Source organism: Vidua chalybeata (genome assembly GCF_026979565.1).
Source record: "Vidua chalybeata isolate OUT-0048 chromosome W unlocalized genomic scaffold, bVidCha1 merged haplotype SUPER_W_unloc_1, whole genome shotgun sequence".
NCBI classification, from domain to species: Eukaryota; Metazoa; Chordata; class Aves; order Passeriformes; family Viduidae; genus Vidua; species Vidua chalybeata.
The window spans coordinates 1939632-1955008 of record NW_026530320.1 but is presented as its reverse complement, the minus strand read 5'-3'; the positions used below and the strand labels follow the sequence as shown (position 1 = coordinate 1955008).

At 42.2% G+C, this 15377-nt stretch overlaps 1 protein-coding gene across 2 annotated transcripts in view; it reads right to left on the bottom strand.

The window, feature by feature from the left end:
• The window catches only part of LOC128782850 (protein C18orf25-like), a 90440-nt gene that overhangs the window by 36013 nt on the left and 39050 nt on the right, over nt 1-15377 (bottom strand). The window contains exons 3-5 of one of the 2 annotated variants that reach the window (XM_053933342.1): nt 12426-12608; nt 10752-10801; nt 9923-10640 (exon numbers count right to left, since the gene is read on the bottom strand). In XM_053933342.1, coding sequence (XP_053789317.1) covers nt 10584-10640; nt 10752-10801; nt 12426-12608 — 290 coding nt within the window. In that variant the 3' untranslated portion in view covers nt 9923-10583. Of the gene's footprint in view, nt 1-9922; nt 10641-10751; nt 10802-12425; nt 12609-15377 lie in introns of those variants that run through there. The other variant, XM_053933341.1, reaches the window with a different exon arrangement.

Below are 15377 nucleotides of genomic sequence, written 5' to 3'. Positions count from 1 at the left end.
AAAAGAAGTTAGCCCTCAAAAGCCAAAGACTGTAAGTTGATGCGGGCTTAGCCCGATCAAAGAAATAGAGGAGGGATTTGTTATGAACAGTTTCCAGGTGTTCCCCAGAGACGCGGGCAGGGCTTTCCTAGTTCCCATGGCAACACTAAAAGAAAACTACTAACTCTAGCTAGGTACCGATATTGAAATGCTAATTAGCTAATTGCTCTGTTTGTTTTCTCTAAACTACTTGGGGACAACCGGTCCCCCACCCCTCCACGCTGCCACTCTGAGACTAACATGCAAATAGAAACCCCTTAGGATCATGGGAGTATTTTTAGGAGGGAAAAAAGAATATAAATCAGAAACTGAACACAGTAGAGGAGTCCAGGCAAATGCCCTATCTGAGGAAGAGGGAAACACATCCCCTGATTGACTGTTAACTGTCGCCATCACCTAAGAAGGAACATACTATATTAGGCTCTGAGAAGCAGGGCGATAGACAGACAGAGAGCCCTGGTGCTGCCACCACGGAAGGAGCGGGGACAGCTGTTGTTCTGGACTCCAGCAGCAGACTCTGCACACCACGCCTCCTCATCCTCGGGCCACCGGTGTGCCACAAGGAAAGGAGAAAGGACAGCTGCTGCTCGGGACTCCAGTGACCGACTCTGCACGCCGCCTTCCTTCCAGCTGCCTGGGAAAGCTACGACCGCGGGGGCGAGCTCTGCGTCGAGCCCCCTGCCCAGCTGATCTTTTTAATAAAGAGCTGAACAGTAATAAAGGCATTAGCCCTGTTCATTTCACTTTCCAACCAGAAGATATGGTGTGCATCAGAACCAGGAACTTTGGATCAATCCAGGAGAAGTGGAAAGGGACCATATCAAGTCTTCCTGGTAACCTACACTGCACTCAAGGTAGAAGAAATCAAGCACTGGGTTCATCACATGCAGGTAAAACCAGCAACCACACATCAAACACAGCAGAAACAAGACTGACTAACACCGTGTAGGTTTTTTAATATATAAATCCTGTTGTTTTAGGTAAAGAATATGATTTTATAAGAGGATACTATTTACTGGATCTAGATGAAGATGATAAATAATTGCATACTTATAATAATAATAGAAACTGTGTTCTTATCTTCTGGGAAGGGGAATGTGGTCTTCAAGTTAGTGCAAGATTTTGGCAGATTACAGAATTTAACTTCTATAACAGCTTATTTGCTAACACCAACCTCTGCAGAAAATCCAGTTCTGTGGGGAGCTTTAGTCAGCAATTTGACAAAAATCTGGTAACGCATGTGGGAAAGATAAAGGGAACAATAGTGGGATGGATATAAGAATCCATCCTTACTCCTCAAATATCTGCCTTTAGGAACAGACTAGCTATACACAATTTGACTCTGCAAATAGAAATTTTAGCAAATGGAACTCAATTGAGGTTTACTGAAATAAATGAACAATTGCAAGCCATGACTAAAATGACCTTAGAAAACAGATTGGCTTCAGACCTATTGCTGTTGAATGAACATGGAGTATGTGGATACTTGAATTTAAACAATACTCGTGTGCACATTCTGAATGTGACTGCTAAATTGTACGATCAGGTAGAAAGGATAAAATCAGTTGCTGCATCTAGCAGAGAATTAAGGGCAGGATTAGAAAGCAACTGGTTAAATAAAATATTTAAAGGATTTGAATTTAACTGGTTGGTTGTCCTCACATTTGCAAAGTGTAATTGTGATCATAGTAATAATTGTGATTATGTTACTTGCTTTAAGCTGCATAAAAAACATGATTGCTAATGCAACACGAGGAACTTATATGATGTTAGTAAAAAAGCAAAGTGAGGCTTATGAAAGCTTGAAGGGAAGACAAGCTTCACAAGTCTCAAAGGGGAGGGATGTTACCAGATGATAAATTGTCTACACCTGGTGAGATAACACAATGCTTATTCTTCAAAAACCACTGGCTTATGGAACTGCACAATGCCCATTGTATAAGAAGAACTGGAAGTTCACCAGCTCCAGTGTGAAAAATGCATATGTTATGATTGGCTTTTCACAAATGTTACAATGAATATTATATGTGTAATGTTGGAAAGTTATGCTGTATCAATTCTCTCAAGTAGTGTTTTGAATGTATTTTTAGGTTATAACAAAATGTTAAAATAGAAACTATACTTTTTAAAGATACTTTTTAACTAGCTCAAGAAAGAGATGAGATAATCAAGGAATTCTTCACACAAAGATAACAATTACAGAAACCCCTAAATTTTCCAGAGGAGAGGAATTTATGGCTTTCCTTATCAACAGAAACGAACTTCTTCAAGCCTGACTTAGACTCGAAGGTGCCTGGGAATTAACAGAAACTTTTTGACAAGTACCAGACAAATTTCTTGTTTTAAATAAAATATATGCATAATCATGAAGTGTTTTGTATATGCAACAGGCTATTGCTTTTAAGGTTATTCCTTTGTTCACAAGGCATGCTTGTCGTGGCTTAAGTGCCCGAGAGCATCCGGACGTCCGTAACTCTTTGCTTTTTATTGTCTTGTAATTGTCCTAACTCTAAATTTTTATTACTCTAATTGTATTACTATTTTTATAACCATTTTATTATTATTAAACTTTAAAAATTTTAAAAAACAAGCGATTGGCGTTTTTCACATCCAGTGTTCTGCCAACTTTACCAGGTCAGCTATAACATTGGGGTCCCTGACCACTAAGAATGCATGCGTAAAGGGGAGAGAAAATATGTTTACAATTTTGGGAAAATGATTGTCATATGTATGTTTATTCTAGGACAATCAATGAATTTGTATGTAAAATACAGAAACTTTCCTGTATTCAGCATGCATGATTTTTGGAGGAGATATCCCCTTGTGCATCCGGCCAAATAAAGAATGCCTGCTTCTTAATGCTACACTGGTGTTAAGGAGTTGGGGCTTTTTTTCCAAATTTTTGGTAATACAGGCAGCAGAAGACCAACATAATCCTTGGCCATTGATTCACACAAACTGGTGGGAATATCAACCCACTTTATTATGTTGTATTAATGTATTGATGACATATCAACATTCTGCACCTTTTGCTTGACAGGGTAATGACTGGCAGAGGAGCAAAGCAAGCTGGGTCTTAAATACCGCCAAATTAATCCCCAGATGTATAAAGGGGAGCTCCAAAAGTGCATCCATATCTTACCATAGCTTTAAGTTCAGACATAAAAAAATAAATAGCAGTAGGGAAACCATGATTAGCAGAGTAAATACTGTAAGCATAGCTGAGTGTCAATCAAGATTATAACATACAGATAGATTTACAGCCTCTGGCCATATTAATTTCATGCCTAGTAACATGCCGATGCTGTTAATTTCTTTTCATGAACATTAGGATGATGCCAAATGTGTTTTGTCTGCCCTACAACATCAGGGCTTGCAAAACAGTCTAAAATACTTGCCTATTGTCCTGGTTTGAAATAAATTTGGGAGGAAACGTCCAAAAGGTGTCTCCTCTGAAAAGGCGGATTCCAGCAGCCCCTCCCCCAACTGCTTTATGAATTAAAAAAAGGGAAGCCCGCATGTCTGTGTTACCCAGGCTATGCTGCAGTGGCTAAAAGGTGCGATCCCACTACTGACTGCCACGGGAGCTTTGACTTGCCCCTTTCCACTTTCTCAAACCCATGACCCTGAGATTAAGAGTTTCATGCTCTACCAACTGAGCTAGCTGGGCCCACTTTCTTGAGCCCATGAGAAACACATGCCAAGAGAAAGGAATTCGGTGGAGGAAGTGAAGAAAATGCATTCCACTACTTCTCCCCCCCTTTCACTCTTAAAGGCACAAGACTTATATCTGGACCAAAATGATAGATGATGGGGATACCAGACCATACAATCATAATAAGATTTTTCACTTAGATAATGTGGCAGCAGCTCTCTGGCCACAGAGAGCAGGCACAGACTTTCCCAGGCATTTTCCCGGGGAAGGCTGTGAGAAGATCAGAGGAAAGAATGAGAAACAATTCGTATCTCCACTTGCACCTGCTGTTGTGCGCATGTGGAATGTGTCATGGAGATTTGTTTACCAAAGGATGATTTCTTAATTGGACACTGGATGGTGTTTGGATTGATTGACCAATTAGGTCAAAGCTGTATCCCACTGGCTGGAAGGGTTACTGAGTTTCTTAATGAGTATAGTATAATATAGTATAGGATGATATAATAAAGCAATTGATCAGCCTTCTGCAATCATGGAGTCAGTGCTAATTATTACCTGCCTGGGGGCCTGCAGCAACAATTGGTGACCCCTCGTGTGGATGAACGTGCTGCCTTGATTTTTTGATGACTCCTCTGAAGTGTGTCCGAACATTGGCCTGACACTGCTGACCCCTTTGAGGGTACAGACAGACTGAGGTGACTATTACTGACCCTAGCTGTGTGTCTGGCACGAACTGGAGACCATCTGTATCTCTCCGTCAGAAGAACTCAGGCTGACCTCCAGCGTTCCCTTCAAGACGGATTGGACACCTTCTGCCCTCCTAGAGAGGTAATTGTGATTGATCTCCGGGGGTGACAATTGGTGACCCCTGGTGTGTTGCATCGATCACCCCTTCGTGGAGTTGCAGGACAATTGGTAAACCCTGACGCTGGGTGCAGCCCAGGCTAAAGAACCAGGACCCTAATGGATCCAGTCGAGTTCGCAGCTGAGGCTGAACACGGGAGGGTCTGCTGAACCCTCACAGAAATCACGTCCAGCAACCCTTTGTAGAGTTGCAGGAGGGGCGGAGACGCCGCTGGGACCCCGTCAGGACTCCGCCAGGATTCCTTCAGGATTTCTCTGGGACGTGTCGGACCCCTGCTAGGACCTGCGGTGCCCCGCGCAGCCCTCTGGTAACCGGACATCTTTCTGCTTCCCTGAGAGAGGTAAAAATAACCTTTCCCCGCGTCTTCCTAGAGAAGATCGGTGACTTCGGACCACGTTTGGCCCCATAGCCTTAGAGGCTGGGGCGGGGAACAGATCTCCCATCAATAGCACTGCCCGCAACCCGAGGTGGGGTGTGGTTGGGAAGAGGTGACTGAAAAATGGGGAACCAACCTTCTAGAGACAAACAACTAGTTCTGACCGTGTGGAGGGCTTTTATACCTCCCATGGGGATTGCGATCTCAGATCAAGCACTCTGCGATCTGCTGGGTTGGGCCAGAGATCATGGGTTCCCGGTAGATCTGGGCGCTGCACTGAGCCCGAGAACTTGGGAAGACATAGGCGATTCTCTGTGTGAGGAGATTTCCAGGGGAGATGCACTCGCGTCCGCACTGGGCCCCACCTGGAGACGCATTTCTAAAGCCCTTCGAGGCAAGACCCTGGGGAACAGAAAAGTGACAAAGCCAACATGCTTTTCGCCTGCGATGGCTCCGGGAACCACGTCCCGGTCGCCTGGGACAGACCATCCCGTTCCATTTCCGCCCGCATCTCGAGCGGCGACAGTGGTGCCTCTGCACTCGCCAGCATTTCCGGCATTCCCTGCCCTGCAAGGACTGGTGGGCTCGCCCCCGCCGCGGGCCGCCCTGCTGCGGCCACCGGCGGAGCCCATCCCCGCTCTGGAAGGAGCAGCCGGTGTTTCTTTGTTTCGGCCGGTCCCGAGCCCACTGCCGCCGTGGCCGCCGCCGATGCCACCAGTGCCGCTCCTGCCGGGACCAAGAGAAACCGCCGCGGCGCTTCTTTGCGCGACTGTGGCCCCCTGCCCCCCTGCACCCCCCGGTGATCCGATGATCGTGCCAGCGGCGCCGATCGGCCCCCCTGCGCGCCGCCGCCCGCTTCGCTTGGACTGGCGGCGCACCATGCTGCGGGGGGGGGTTGGGGGGGGGGCAGCCCCCGCAAGCCGCGGCAGCTGCCACCGCCTCGCCGGAGGAGACTGCACTCTTCGCTCCGCTCTGCCGCCTCCAGCAGCTGCGCTCTCCGCTTCGCCGCCTGCTTCAGGGCTTGCAACCAGCCCCCCCGCCAGCCTGTTCCACAGAGCCGGCGCTGCTCGGCAGCTCACAGCCGGTGCCGTCCGGCTGAGAACTCTGAAACTCAGTGACTTTCTGGGGAACAGCATTTTTCTGGGACCGAAACTGTTTTGGGGGGGCCCAAAGGATTCAAGTCATTTTGGCTTGGCAATTTGGCCACACATATATATGACAGCTGAGCCTGCTCTCAAAGGGAGTTTGGAAAATCATGATCTGGACATGATTTTCAACTCTGCTGATTTGAGGTTTATCAGTTCTTGCAGACTCTGGGTTGACAGTCAGTGCTATAGTACCTGATAATTATATAATGTCACATCTGATGGATTTCTAATAGTTGTTAGTAACCTTCTTCAGCTGTTCTCTGTTTCAGGACCAAGAAGGACATTCAGGGATGTCAAAGATCAACATCTCTAGTCAATGGACCTTCTCCTGAGACTCAGCTGTTTGGACTTTGAAACAATGATCACTCTTTGCATTGCTGTTTGGTTTTCTTATATTGTAAACCTTCTTGTAATGATATGATAGGTATTTTACAGGTAAAGAATCTCCCTGACCATTCTAAGTCAGCATCTGATTGAGGTTCTGATTGACAACCAGCAAATTGCTAAGGGAACCTCTTGAGCTGTGTTTGTTCTCCTTCCTGCAAAGGGCCCTGCAGAGGACTACAAACACAGCCTTTTTTCTTTAAACACAAAAGGGTGAACTGTGGCAGCAGCTCTCTGGCCACAGAGAGCAGGCACAGACTTTCCCAGGCATTTTCCCGGGGAAGGCTGTGAGAAGATCAGAGGAAAGAATGAGAAACAATTCGTATCTCCACTTGCACCTGCTGTTGTGCGCATGTGGAATGTGTCATGGAGATTTGTTTACCAAAGGATGATTTCTTAATTGGACACTGGATGGTGTTTGGATTGATTGACCAATTAGGTCAAAGCTGTATCCCACTGGCTGGAAGGGTTACTGAGTTTCTTAATGAGTATAGTATAATATAGTATAGGATGATATAATAAAGCAATTGATCAGCCTTCTGCAATCATGGAGTCAGTGCTAATTATTACCTGCCTGGGGGCCTGCAGCAACAAGATAAAGTTTATGTTGTTATTCTCCTATGGGTACACATCCTTTGATGTCTCTGAAACTAGATATTGGCTGAAGATGAAATTTGTGAACAAGATGAAAGATTTGAAAATTTTGCTTTTGAAATGTACAGTCCTGGAGACTGTAAGAAAAGGCCAGTACTGACAAATGTGCACTCAGAAGTATACCAAGATGTATTTGGTCTGGTTGAGATAGAGTTCATTTTCCCATAGCAGCCCTCACAGTGCTGTGCTTTCTATTGGTAGCTGGAAAGGTAGTGATAACACACCAGTGTTTTGGCTAGCGCTGAGCAGGGCTGTCACAGCATCAGTGCTGTCTCTCAACATTACCCCCCCCTGCCCTCCATCAAGGGGCCAGGAGTGGGCAAGATCCTGGGAGGGGACATAACTAGGCCAGCTGACCTAAATTGACCAAATGGGGTATTCCGTGCCATATGATATCAGCTCAGATATAAAAGCTAACGGAGAGAGGAAGGACAGGGAGGGCATTTGTTATTTACAATGTTTGCCTTCCAGAGCCACTGCTATGCATGCTGAAGTCCTTCTTCCTGGGAAGTGGCTGAACAATGCTTGCCAATGGGAAGTGGAGAATAATTTTTTCCCCTTTGCTTACGCAAGGGCAATTTTTTTTTCTTTAGTAAACTGCCTTACCTCAATCTACTAGCTGTTTTCCATCTTATTTTCTATCCTCTGTCTCATTGGGAAGGGGAGTAATAGTGGCTTGGTGGGCACCTGGTGTCCAGTCGAGATCAACCCTATACAGTCCTTTTTGGCATTCAGTGTGCAGCCTGAATCCACGACCCTAAGAGTCTTATGATCTACCGACTGAGCAAGCCGGCCAAATTTTAATGATAATTTTTAAATATGTGATTCACAGAGGCAAAGGGTGGAATATATTGGGTTTGCGTGACCAAGCTTTGGTAGCTGGGGCCTACAGGGGTGGCTTCTGTGAGGAGCTGCTGGAAGCTTCCTCCATATCTGGGAGAGCCAATCCCTGGTGGCTCCAAAGACAGATGTGCCTCTGGTCAAGGCTGGGCTGTTATAGATACATATTATAATATTGGCTTTTTGCAAATATTAAAATGGATTTTATATGTGTGATGTTAAAGTAACTTTGTTATAAAGATATAGTATTTATTTCTGTTGTTAATTAAGCTTAGACATAGTAGTGAAATAGTTATGCTTGTGTTAAAATGCCTGCTTGGATGGGATAACATCCAATGAACATAGGATGAGGACACCTGCTACAGATATGCCAACTATCAGCATCTGCTGTCTGAAGAAAGTATGGACCAAGGCCCAAACTGGAAGTGATAAAGAGAAGGAGCCAAAACTACAGCCAAGAAAGATGCATGCTCTAAAAAGGCGGACCCAAGGAGGGGCCATGTAAAACAGTTCCTGGAATATGTAAACTAGTTATGGATATGCAAAGAGATGATGTAAGGGAAAAGGTATTTAAAGGGTATCCCCGAAGGTAATTGTGTGGTCTTGGCTAAGTGCCAAGATGCACCCGGCCGTAATAACCTTTGTTCTATGGTCCTTGTCTCCTATTGTCCTTTATTAAACTTTTTAAAATTTCACAGGAGAGTGAACATGTTTTTCACAGGGCCAATTAGTAATGGTGGTAACACCTCTGTGATAACATATTTAAGAAGAAGGAAAAAAAAAGTTATTGCACAGTTGTAATTGTGGCCAGAGAAGAGCAGAGTGAGAATATGTGAATATGTGAGAGGAACAACTATGCAGACACCAAGGTCAGTGAAGAAGGAGGGAGAGGAGGTGCTCCAGGGACCGGAGCTGAGATTGCCTTGCAGCCTGTGGTGAAGACCACAGTGAAGCAGCTGTCTCCCTGCAGCCCATGGAGGTCCACAGGGGATGCAGAGATACACCTGCAGCCTATGGAGGAGACCCATGCTGGAGCAGGTGGATGCCTGAGAGGAGGCTGTGACACTGTGGGAGACCTGTGGAGAGAGGACCCCCTGCTGGAGCAGCCTGTCCTTGAAGGACTGCACCCTATGGAAGAGTGGGTTGATGCTGGCTGGATTCCAAGCATCCACCAAAGCTGCTGAGACATGGGGGTTAGAAATTAATTTAGGTTAGAAATTAATTTAGGATTCAGGATAGCTGTTTTAGACAATGTATGTTGCTTAACTTGCTTAACTTGCTTGCAAGGCCTGTGAATATGGGACAGGAAGGAATGCAGGGATCCTGATAAGAAGAGCTCCTTACCCAAAACAAGGTAGAAGGAATGGGAGAGCCTGCAAGCTGTTGGAGATAAGAGAGGCTCCTTGGACTCTAAACCAGCTGAGACCAGCACTATAGTTTGGGCTACAGCCAAGAGACTAAAGAACATGCGCTGGGAAGAAAAGGTGAAAAAGTTCACATTGATGAAGACTCGTTTGCCCTTCCTCCTGCGACCACCAGAGAGCACTGTGCAAGTGCAGAAGGACTGATAAGCTAATTATAATACGAAGCGGGGATAGGAAATGAATATGCATGAAACTATTGCAAAACTTGATGCATATGTAGTATTTTAGAGAATAAAAAGAGGGTTAGGTTTCTCGGGAGGCACGCGTGCTTTTGGAGGAACTATCCCACTATCCCTCATGCGCCTGGCGCCAAATAAATACATACCTACTTTACAACTTTATGAGTTGTGGAGTCTTTCCACGAATCACTGCTCTCTATCACTCCCCGTCACAGCTGGACAGGGGAGAGAAAATATAACAAAGGGTTCATATGTTGAGATAAGGACCAGGAGAGATCATTCATCAAATACTGTCACAGGCAAAACAGGCTAGAATTGGAGATATTAATTGAATTTATTACTAACAAAATCAGAACAGGATAATGAGAAGTAAAATAAAACCTTAAAAACACCTTCCCCTCACCCCTCCCTCCTTCCTGGCTCTACCTCCTACTGCAGTGGTGCAGGGAGACAGGGAATGGGGGTTATGGTCAGTTCATCACTCGTGGCTTCTCCCGGTGCTCAGGGAGAGTTGTTCCCCTGCTCCACTGTAGGGTCCCTCCCACAGGAGACAGCTCTCTGCGAACTTCTCTGACATGGCTCCATCTCACGAGCAACAGCTCTTTGCGAACTGCTGCAACATGAGTCCATCCCATGGGCAACAGTACCCTTCAAACTGCTGCAGCATGGATCACTCTTCCACAGGGTGCAGTCCATCAAGAACAGACTGCTCCAGAGGGGTCTCCTCTCTCCACGGGCCTCCTACGGGGTCACAACCTCCTCTCAGGCATCCATCTGCTCTGGTGTGGGTCTCCTTCATGGGCTGCAGGGTGACAGCTACTTCACCATGGTCTTCACCATGGGCTGCAGGGCAATCTCAGCTCTGGTGCCTGGAGCAGCTCCTCTCCCTCCTTTTCTGCTGAGCTTGGTGTCTGCATAGTTGCTCCTCTCACGTATTCTCACTCCGCTCTTCTCTGGCCCAAAAAACTTTTTTTTTCTTTCTTCTTAAATATGTTATCACAGAAGTGTTACCACCATTTCTAATTGGCCCAGCCTTGACCAGCAGCACATCCATCTTTGGAGCTGCCAGGGATTGACTGCCAGACATGGAGAAAGCTTCTGTCAACTTCTCACAGAAGTCACTCCTGTACCCCCCTCACTACCTAAACCAGGCCATGCAAACCCAATAAAATGCTAAGCTCACTTACCAGCACCTTTTTACCCTTCATGTTTATCTGATGCTGGTCTGTCCGATTTTCTAAGGTGCAGAAGGAATATGGGAAGATTTACTGCTTGTATTTTAAAGAAATGAAGAGAGAAAGAAAAAAAGATACAGACAATTCCAATACTTAGATTATGACCTGTTTGGGATCAAATTAAGTTTACATTTAAATACGAAATATCAGAAATTAATTGCATAGGTTTAAGTTTAATTGTAACTTGCTTACAGCTTGGCATGAGTGGGCCCTGCTTAAAGCTTAGGATCAGTGAACTTTAAATGAATTCTATTAGCATGGATGGCTAAACAGACTAGGAAACAGAGAAAGGCTGAATACGTTCAGATAAGGGTTGAGACCCTGGAGGCCCACAAGCCTGGCCCAAGCTGGAAGGTAAGAGCAGTTAATGGCCTGCCCATGTGGACATGGGGAAAGAATCTAGTGATGTGTTAGAAGACCCCAGATCATAAATCACCATTGGACCAAGAGATGCGTGCAGGGTGTGTGAAGATCGGGTGCACAAGGGTATAAAGGTCCAGGAATTTTGTGAAAAATGCATATTTTATGATTGGCTTTTCACAAATATTAAAATTAATATTATATGTGTAATGTTAGAAAGTTATGCTGTATTAATTCTCTTAAGTAGTGTGTTAAATATAGTTTTAGGTTATAGCATAATGTTAAAATAGAAACTCTGCAATGTAAGATATTTTTTTACTAGCTCAAGAAAAGGGATAAGATAAACAAGAAACTCTTCACACAGAGATAACAGCGACACGAAACCTGAAGAGTTACTGCCTCCTTATCAGAAAAGACAAACATTCTTCCGCCTTCTCTCTGTCTTTATGGAACCACCAGGATTAAGGGGAAGAAGTTGACAAAAAACAGAAAAATTCTTAATTTGCAAGGAATTTATGCATCATGTATGAGATATATGAATATGCAACAGACTATTGCTTTTAAGGGTTATTCCTTTGTTCACAAGGCATTTTTTTGGCAGCTTAGTGCCCAAAAACATCTGGACATCCGTAATTCTTTGCTTTTTATTGTCTCATAGTGTCCTAATCCTCATTGTCCAAATTTTTATTACTCTAATTTTATCACTATTTTTAATAACTATTTTATTACTAATAAACTTTTAAGATTTTAAAAAAACAGTGATTGGTGTTTTTCACAAATTTCTTTGTTCAGGGTCCATCTCTGGAGGCACCCAGCTTGAGCTGAAATAAACTAACTCTGCCTTAGAACCCAGGCTCCAACCTATTCTTTAGCAGACAAGTTTAATAGCTGGTGGCATGGGTCGTCATAATCAATCATTCAGTAACAAGCTTAGCTCATTTTCATTAAAAAAAAAAAAAAAACAAAAACAACACCAAAACCCCAGACTTAAGTTACAAATAGTAATTAGAAGGAAACAAAGGAGAAAAAATAAATTAGAAAATTAGTGTAAAAATATATATTGCAGGAATCTTTGTCAGTTTTTATCAGTTATATTTTGGAATAAATGTCAAACCTTTTTAATAAGCACCGGTACTGTTTTGTTTGCAAAATCCACTTAGGGAGCTTTTAAAGATGTATAAACTATAAAAATACTGAAAGCAAGAAAGGAAGAGATACCTACTGAGATGTTGGAACAAATGTCAGAGGAAGAGAATTTAACCAAACCTGTATCAGCACTCAGTTCATCTAGCAGCCCTCTGGTTCTCCAGGTAGATCCTGAGTCTTGATTTCCTAAAGAATTATTGTGCTCTTGAACTACTGCAGCTGCCAACAGATTGTCCACATTTACCACTTCTGGGTCTGAGTTTGTGTCTGATATATCATAGTGAGCTATAACTGGAGGTCCATCTGCAGAAGGAGAGAAAAACAACACAGATTAGAAGTCTGCATACTGTGAAAACCCCCTCTAGAAGTACAAAGTCCAATAATTTAAGGATTAATACAATCTCCTACATGAAGCTTATAGTTTATAGTGATGCATTCATTATATGAATCATTAAACTTCAGTTAATGAACATACTCTGAGATTACAGAGACATTTTAACCTTTGCATACACAGAAAACACAAATGTAAGAAAAACACATTTATGAAATTATCACTTATTTGTGTATTATCTTTTACATTAACACACCAACATCTCCATATCTGATGACATTATATTTACAATCTTAAAAGGATAAACTTCAGTTTAAAATAAAAAACAATAAGATACAGGACAATAAATTTGGCAAGACAAAATATCTAGAGAATTTTACAAAAGTCAAGTGAGAGCTTACATTACATTATGGTTGATTGAATAAGACTAACTTTTTGATATAACTGATCCAGTGACAATCAATTTAACATTAGGCAACTTTCCTTTCATAACATTTACCTGTCAAGGGCAGGGAATTTTTTCAAAGTAGCAATGTTTTTTGGTGTTGTTTTTTTTTAAATCAAGGATAACAAGAAACAAAACTATAATGTGCAGTGATAAATATGCTTTTAATTCAATATGATTACCATATGCATTTTTGGTCACCAAAGTGAAGAAGGAAAAAGGGAGAGAAAATAGCTTATGAGATTCTGAAATATGTTCCTGAGGAGTAAAAAAAACCTATTTTTGGTCTATTTTGTTAGGACCAACTATATTCTTTGTAATGAATGAAAATCACTTATAATTGGAAAGCATGCTAGAAACAGAAGAGGCTCAGAAAAAAAGTCAAATTCAAGACAAAGATTAATGTAGAAGCAGAGAGAATGGAAAAATAATTCTGAAAGGATGTGCATTTTAACTCAAATGGTTCACCCCAGCTACAGCTTATTGACTCATAGTGGATGAAAGTGGCTGGAGTTCCCACACCCCAAATGAGACAATCAAAACTCTCTTTGGGCCAAGACTTCATAAACAAAATCAAGGATGAAATAGAAAAAAGTTTCAAATTTAATTCTCTTAAAAGCTGTTTCTCCTGAGGTTTTTAGGGTGGGGTTTCTTTTGTTTTGGTTTTGTTTAGTTTGGGTTTTTGTAACTTGGTGCCTGAAACATAATTCAACTCACTATTTTCAGAAGTGCCTATTTTGTGATCAGCAACACACTTCATTGAAGAGCGACCATATTGCTTAAGTCATACTAAAGATCAGTATGGCAACAAGGTATGAAAAAATTCACAACATATTTCCAATCAGACCTGCCTCCAAAACAACAATTTAATAAAATGATGTTATATTAGAAACTTAAAACAGTCCTGACAAAAATAAATGGGTAGTTAAATGACAATGTATTAAAGATCAAACTGTTTGCAACATGAAAAGCTGACGATTATGACTGGAAAAGAAGTCATGATAATTAACTGAAAGGCAATCTTTGTCTTTTTAAAAGACTTACAAAATAATGGAAGACCTAGTTAAAAATTAAGCTGGCCCATGTTCAGTTAATTATTTGTGACAGCCGATGATTAAATTACATGCATAAGCTACAACTGGACTGAATCAAAGAGAGGCATGTTGTCTTTCAGTATTATCATTAGAGTTCAACGTGAACATATATAATGTGAGCTATAAAAATAAACAGTCGAGTGGAGAAGATACGAGGGTCAAGTACAATATTGACTATTTGCCCATTTTTTCAATAGGTTATCTAAAATTTCAGGAGCTATGTACTGTTCCTTCAGGTCTTTGTTTCTCTCACTTCTTATTCAGATCTCCAAAAGCAGAAGTGAAATTTGATTTTTAGATAGACATGTCTATACAAATAAAATTGCATTGGGACAAAAGGCACCAATAGTCTCAAGTCAAAATTGTACCACTCCTACATGTATAATCATGCAAAAATGTATTATAAATGTATATACATGCAGAGTGATATTCTCATCACCTACCCATATAAATAACTTGTGTGAAAGTCTTCATCAGTAGGAAATACAAGCATAAACTTGTTATCTGTAGCTCCACTCTTGTATCTTCCACACTTCCAAACAGAACACCGTATAATTCCGCTTCAATTTAGTATACATCAAACAGACAAAAATATTTTCAATATAATTTAAATACTGTCATTACATCTGTCAGTGTAAGAGCCACCAATTTACCAATCTGGAAAAAAACCAAGCTGCTTATTTACAAAACAATCACAGCAGAGATCTATTTTTTTCTCAACCTTGCCTTTCAGAATTAGATTTGAAAACAAAAGGGCCCGACACCAGTTTTAACCATATCTATCACAACTAAATGACCAACAAAGACAATAGCCACGATGCTGCAAGAAGTTCCTGGATTCTCAGCATGTATAAAAGAAGAAATAAGCAATAAATGCCTATGTGTGTTTAAAAACGCCCAAACAATAAGTTGTAGAGAACTACAACTAGATAAAAGTTGCAGCAAAGGCATATAAAAATAATCCTCTGTTCCCAAAAGCCTGTTTTCTTTTCAGTGCTATAAGGATGGGACAGGAGCAGTTAAATTTGGAAATAAATAATACTTCCTTAGCCAACTACGTGATCACCTGGTGACATGATGCAAAGTTTATGTGTGGTACCAAGAAATAAAGACTATTGGCTTCAGTTAGGAAATAAAGTGAAAAAATGCTTTCAGGTTGAAAAGGTAAAAGGATTAACGACAAGCAAAATGGAACTTTATAA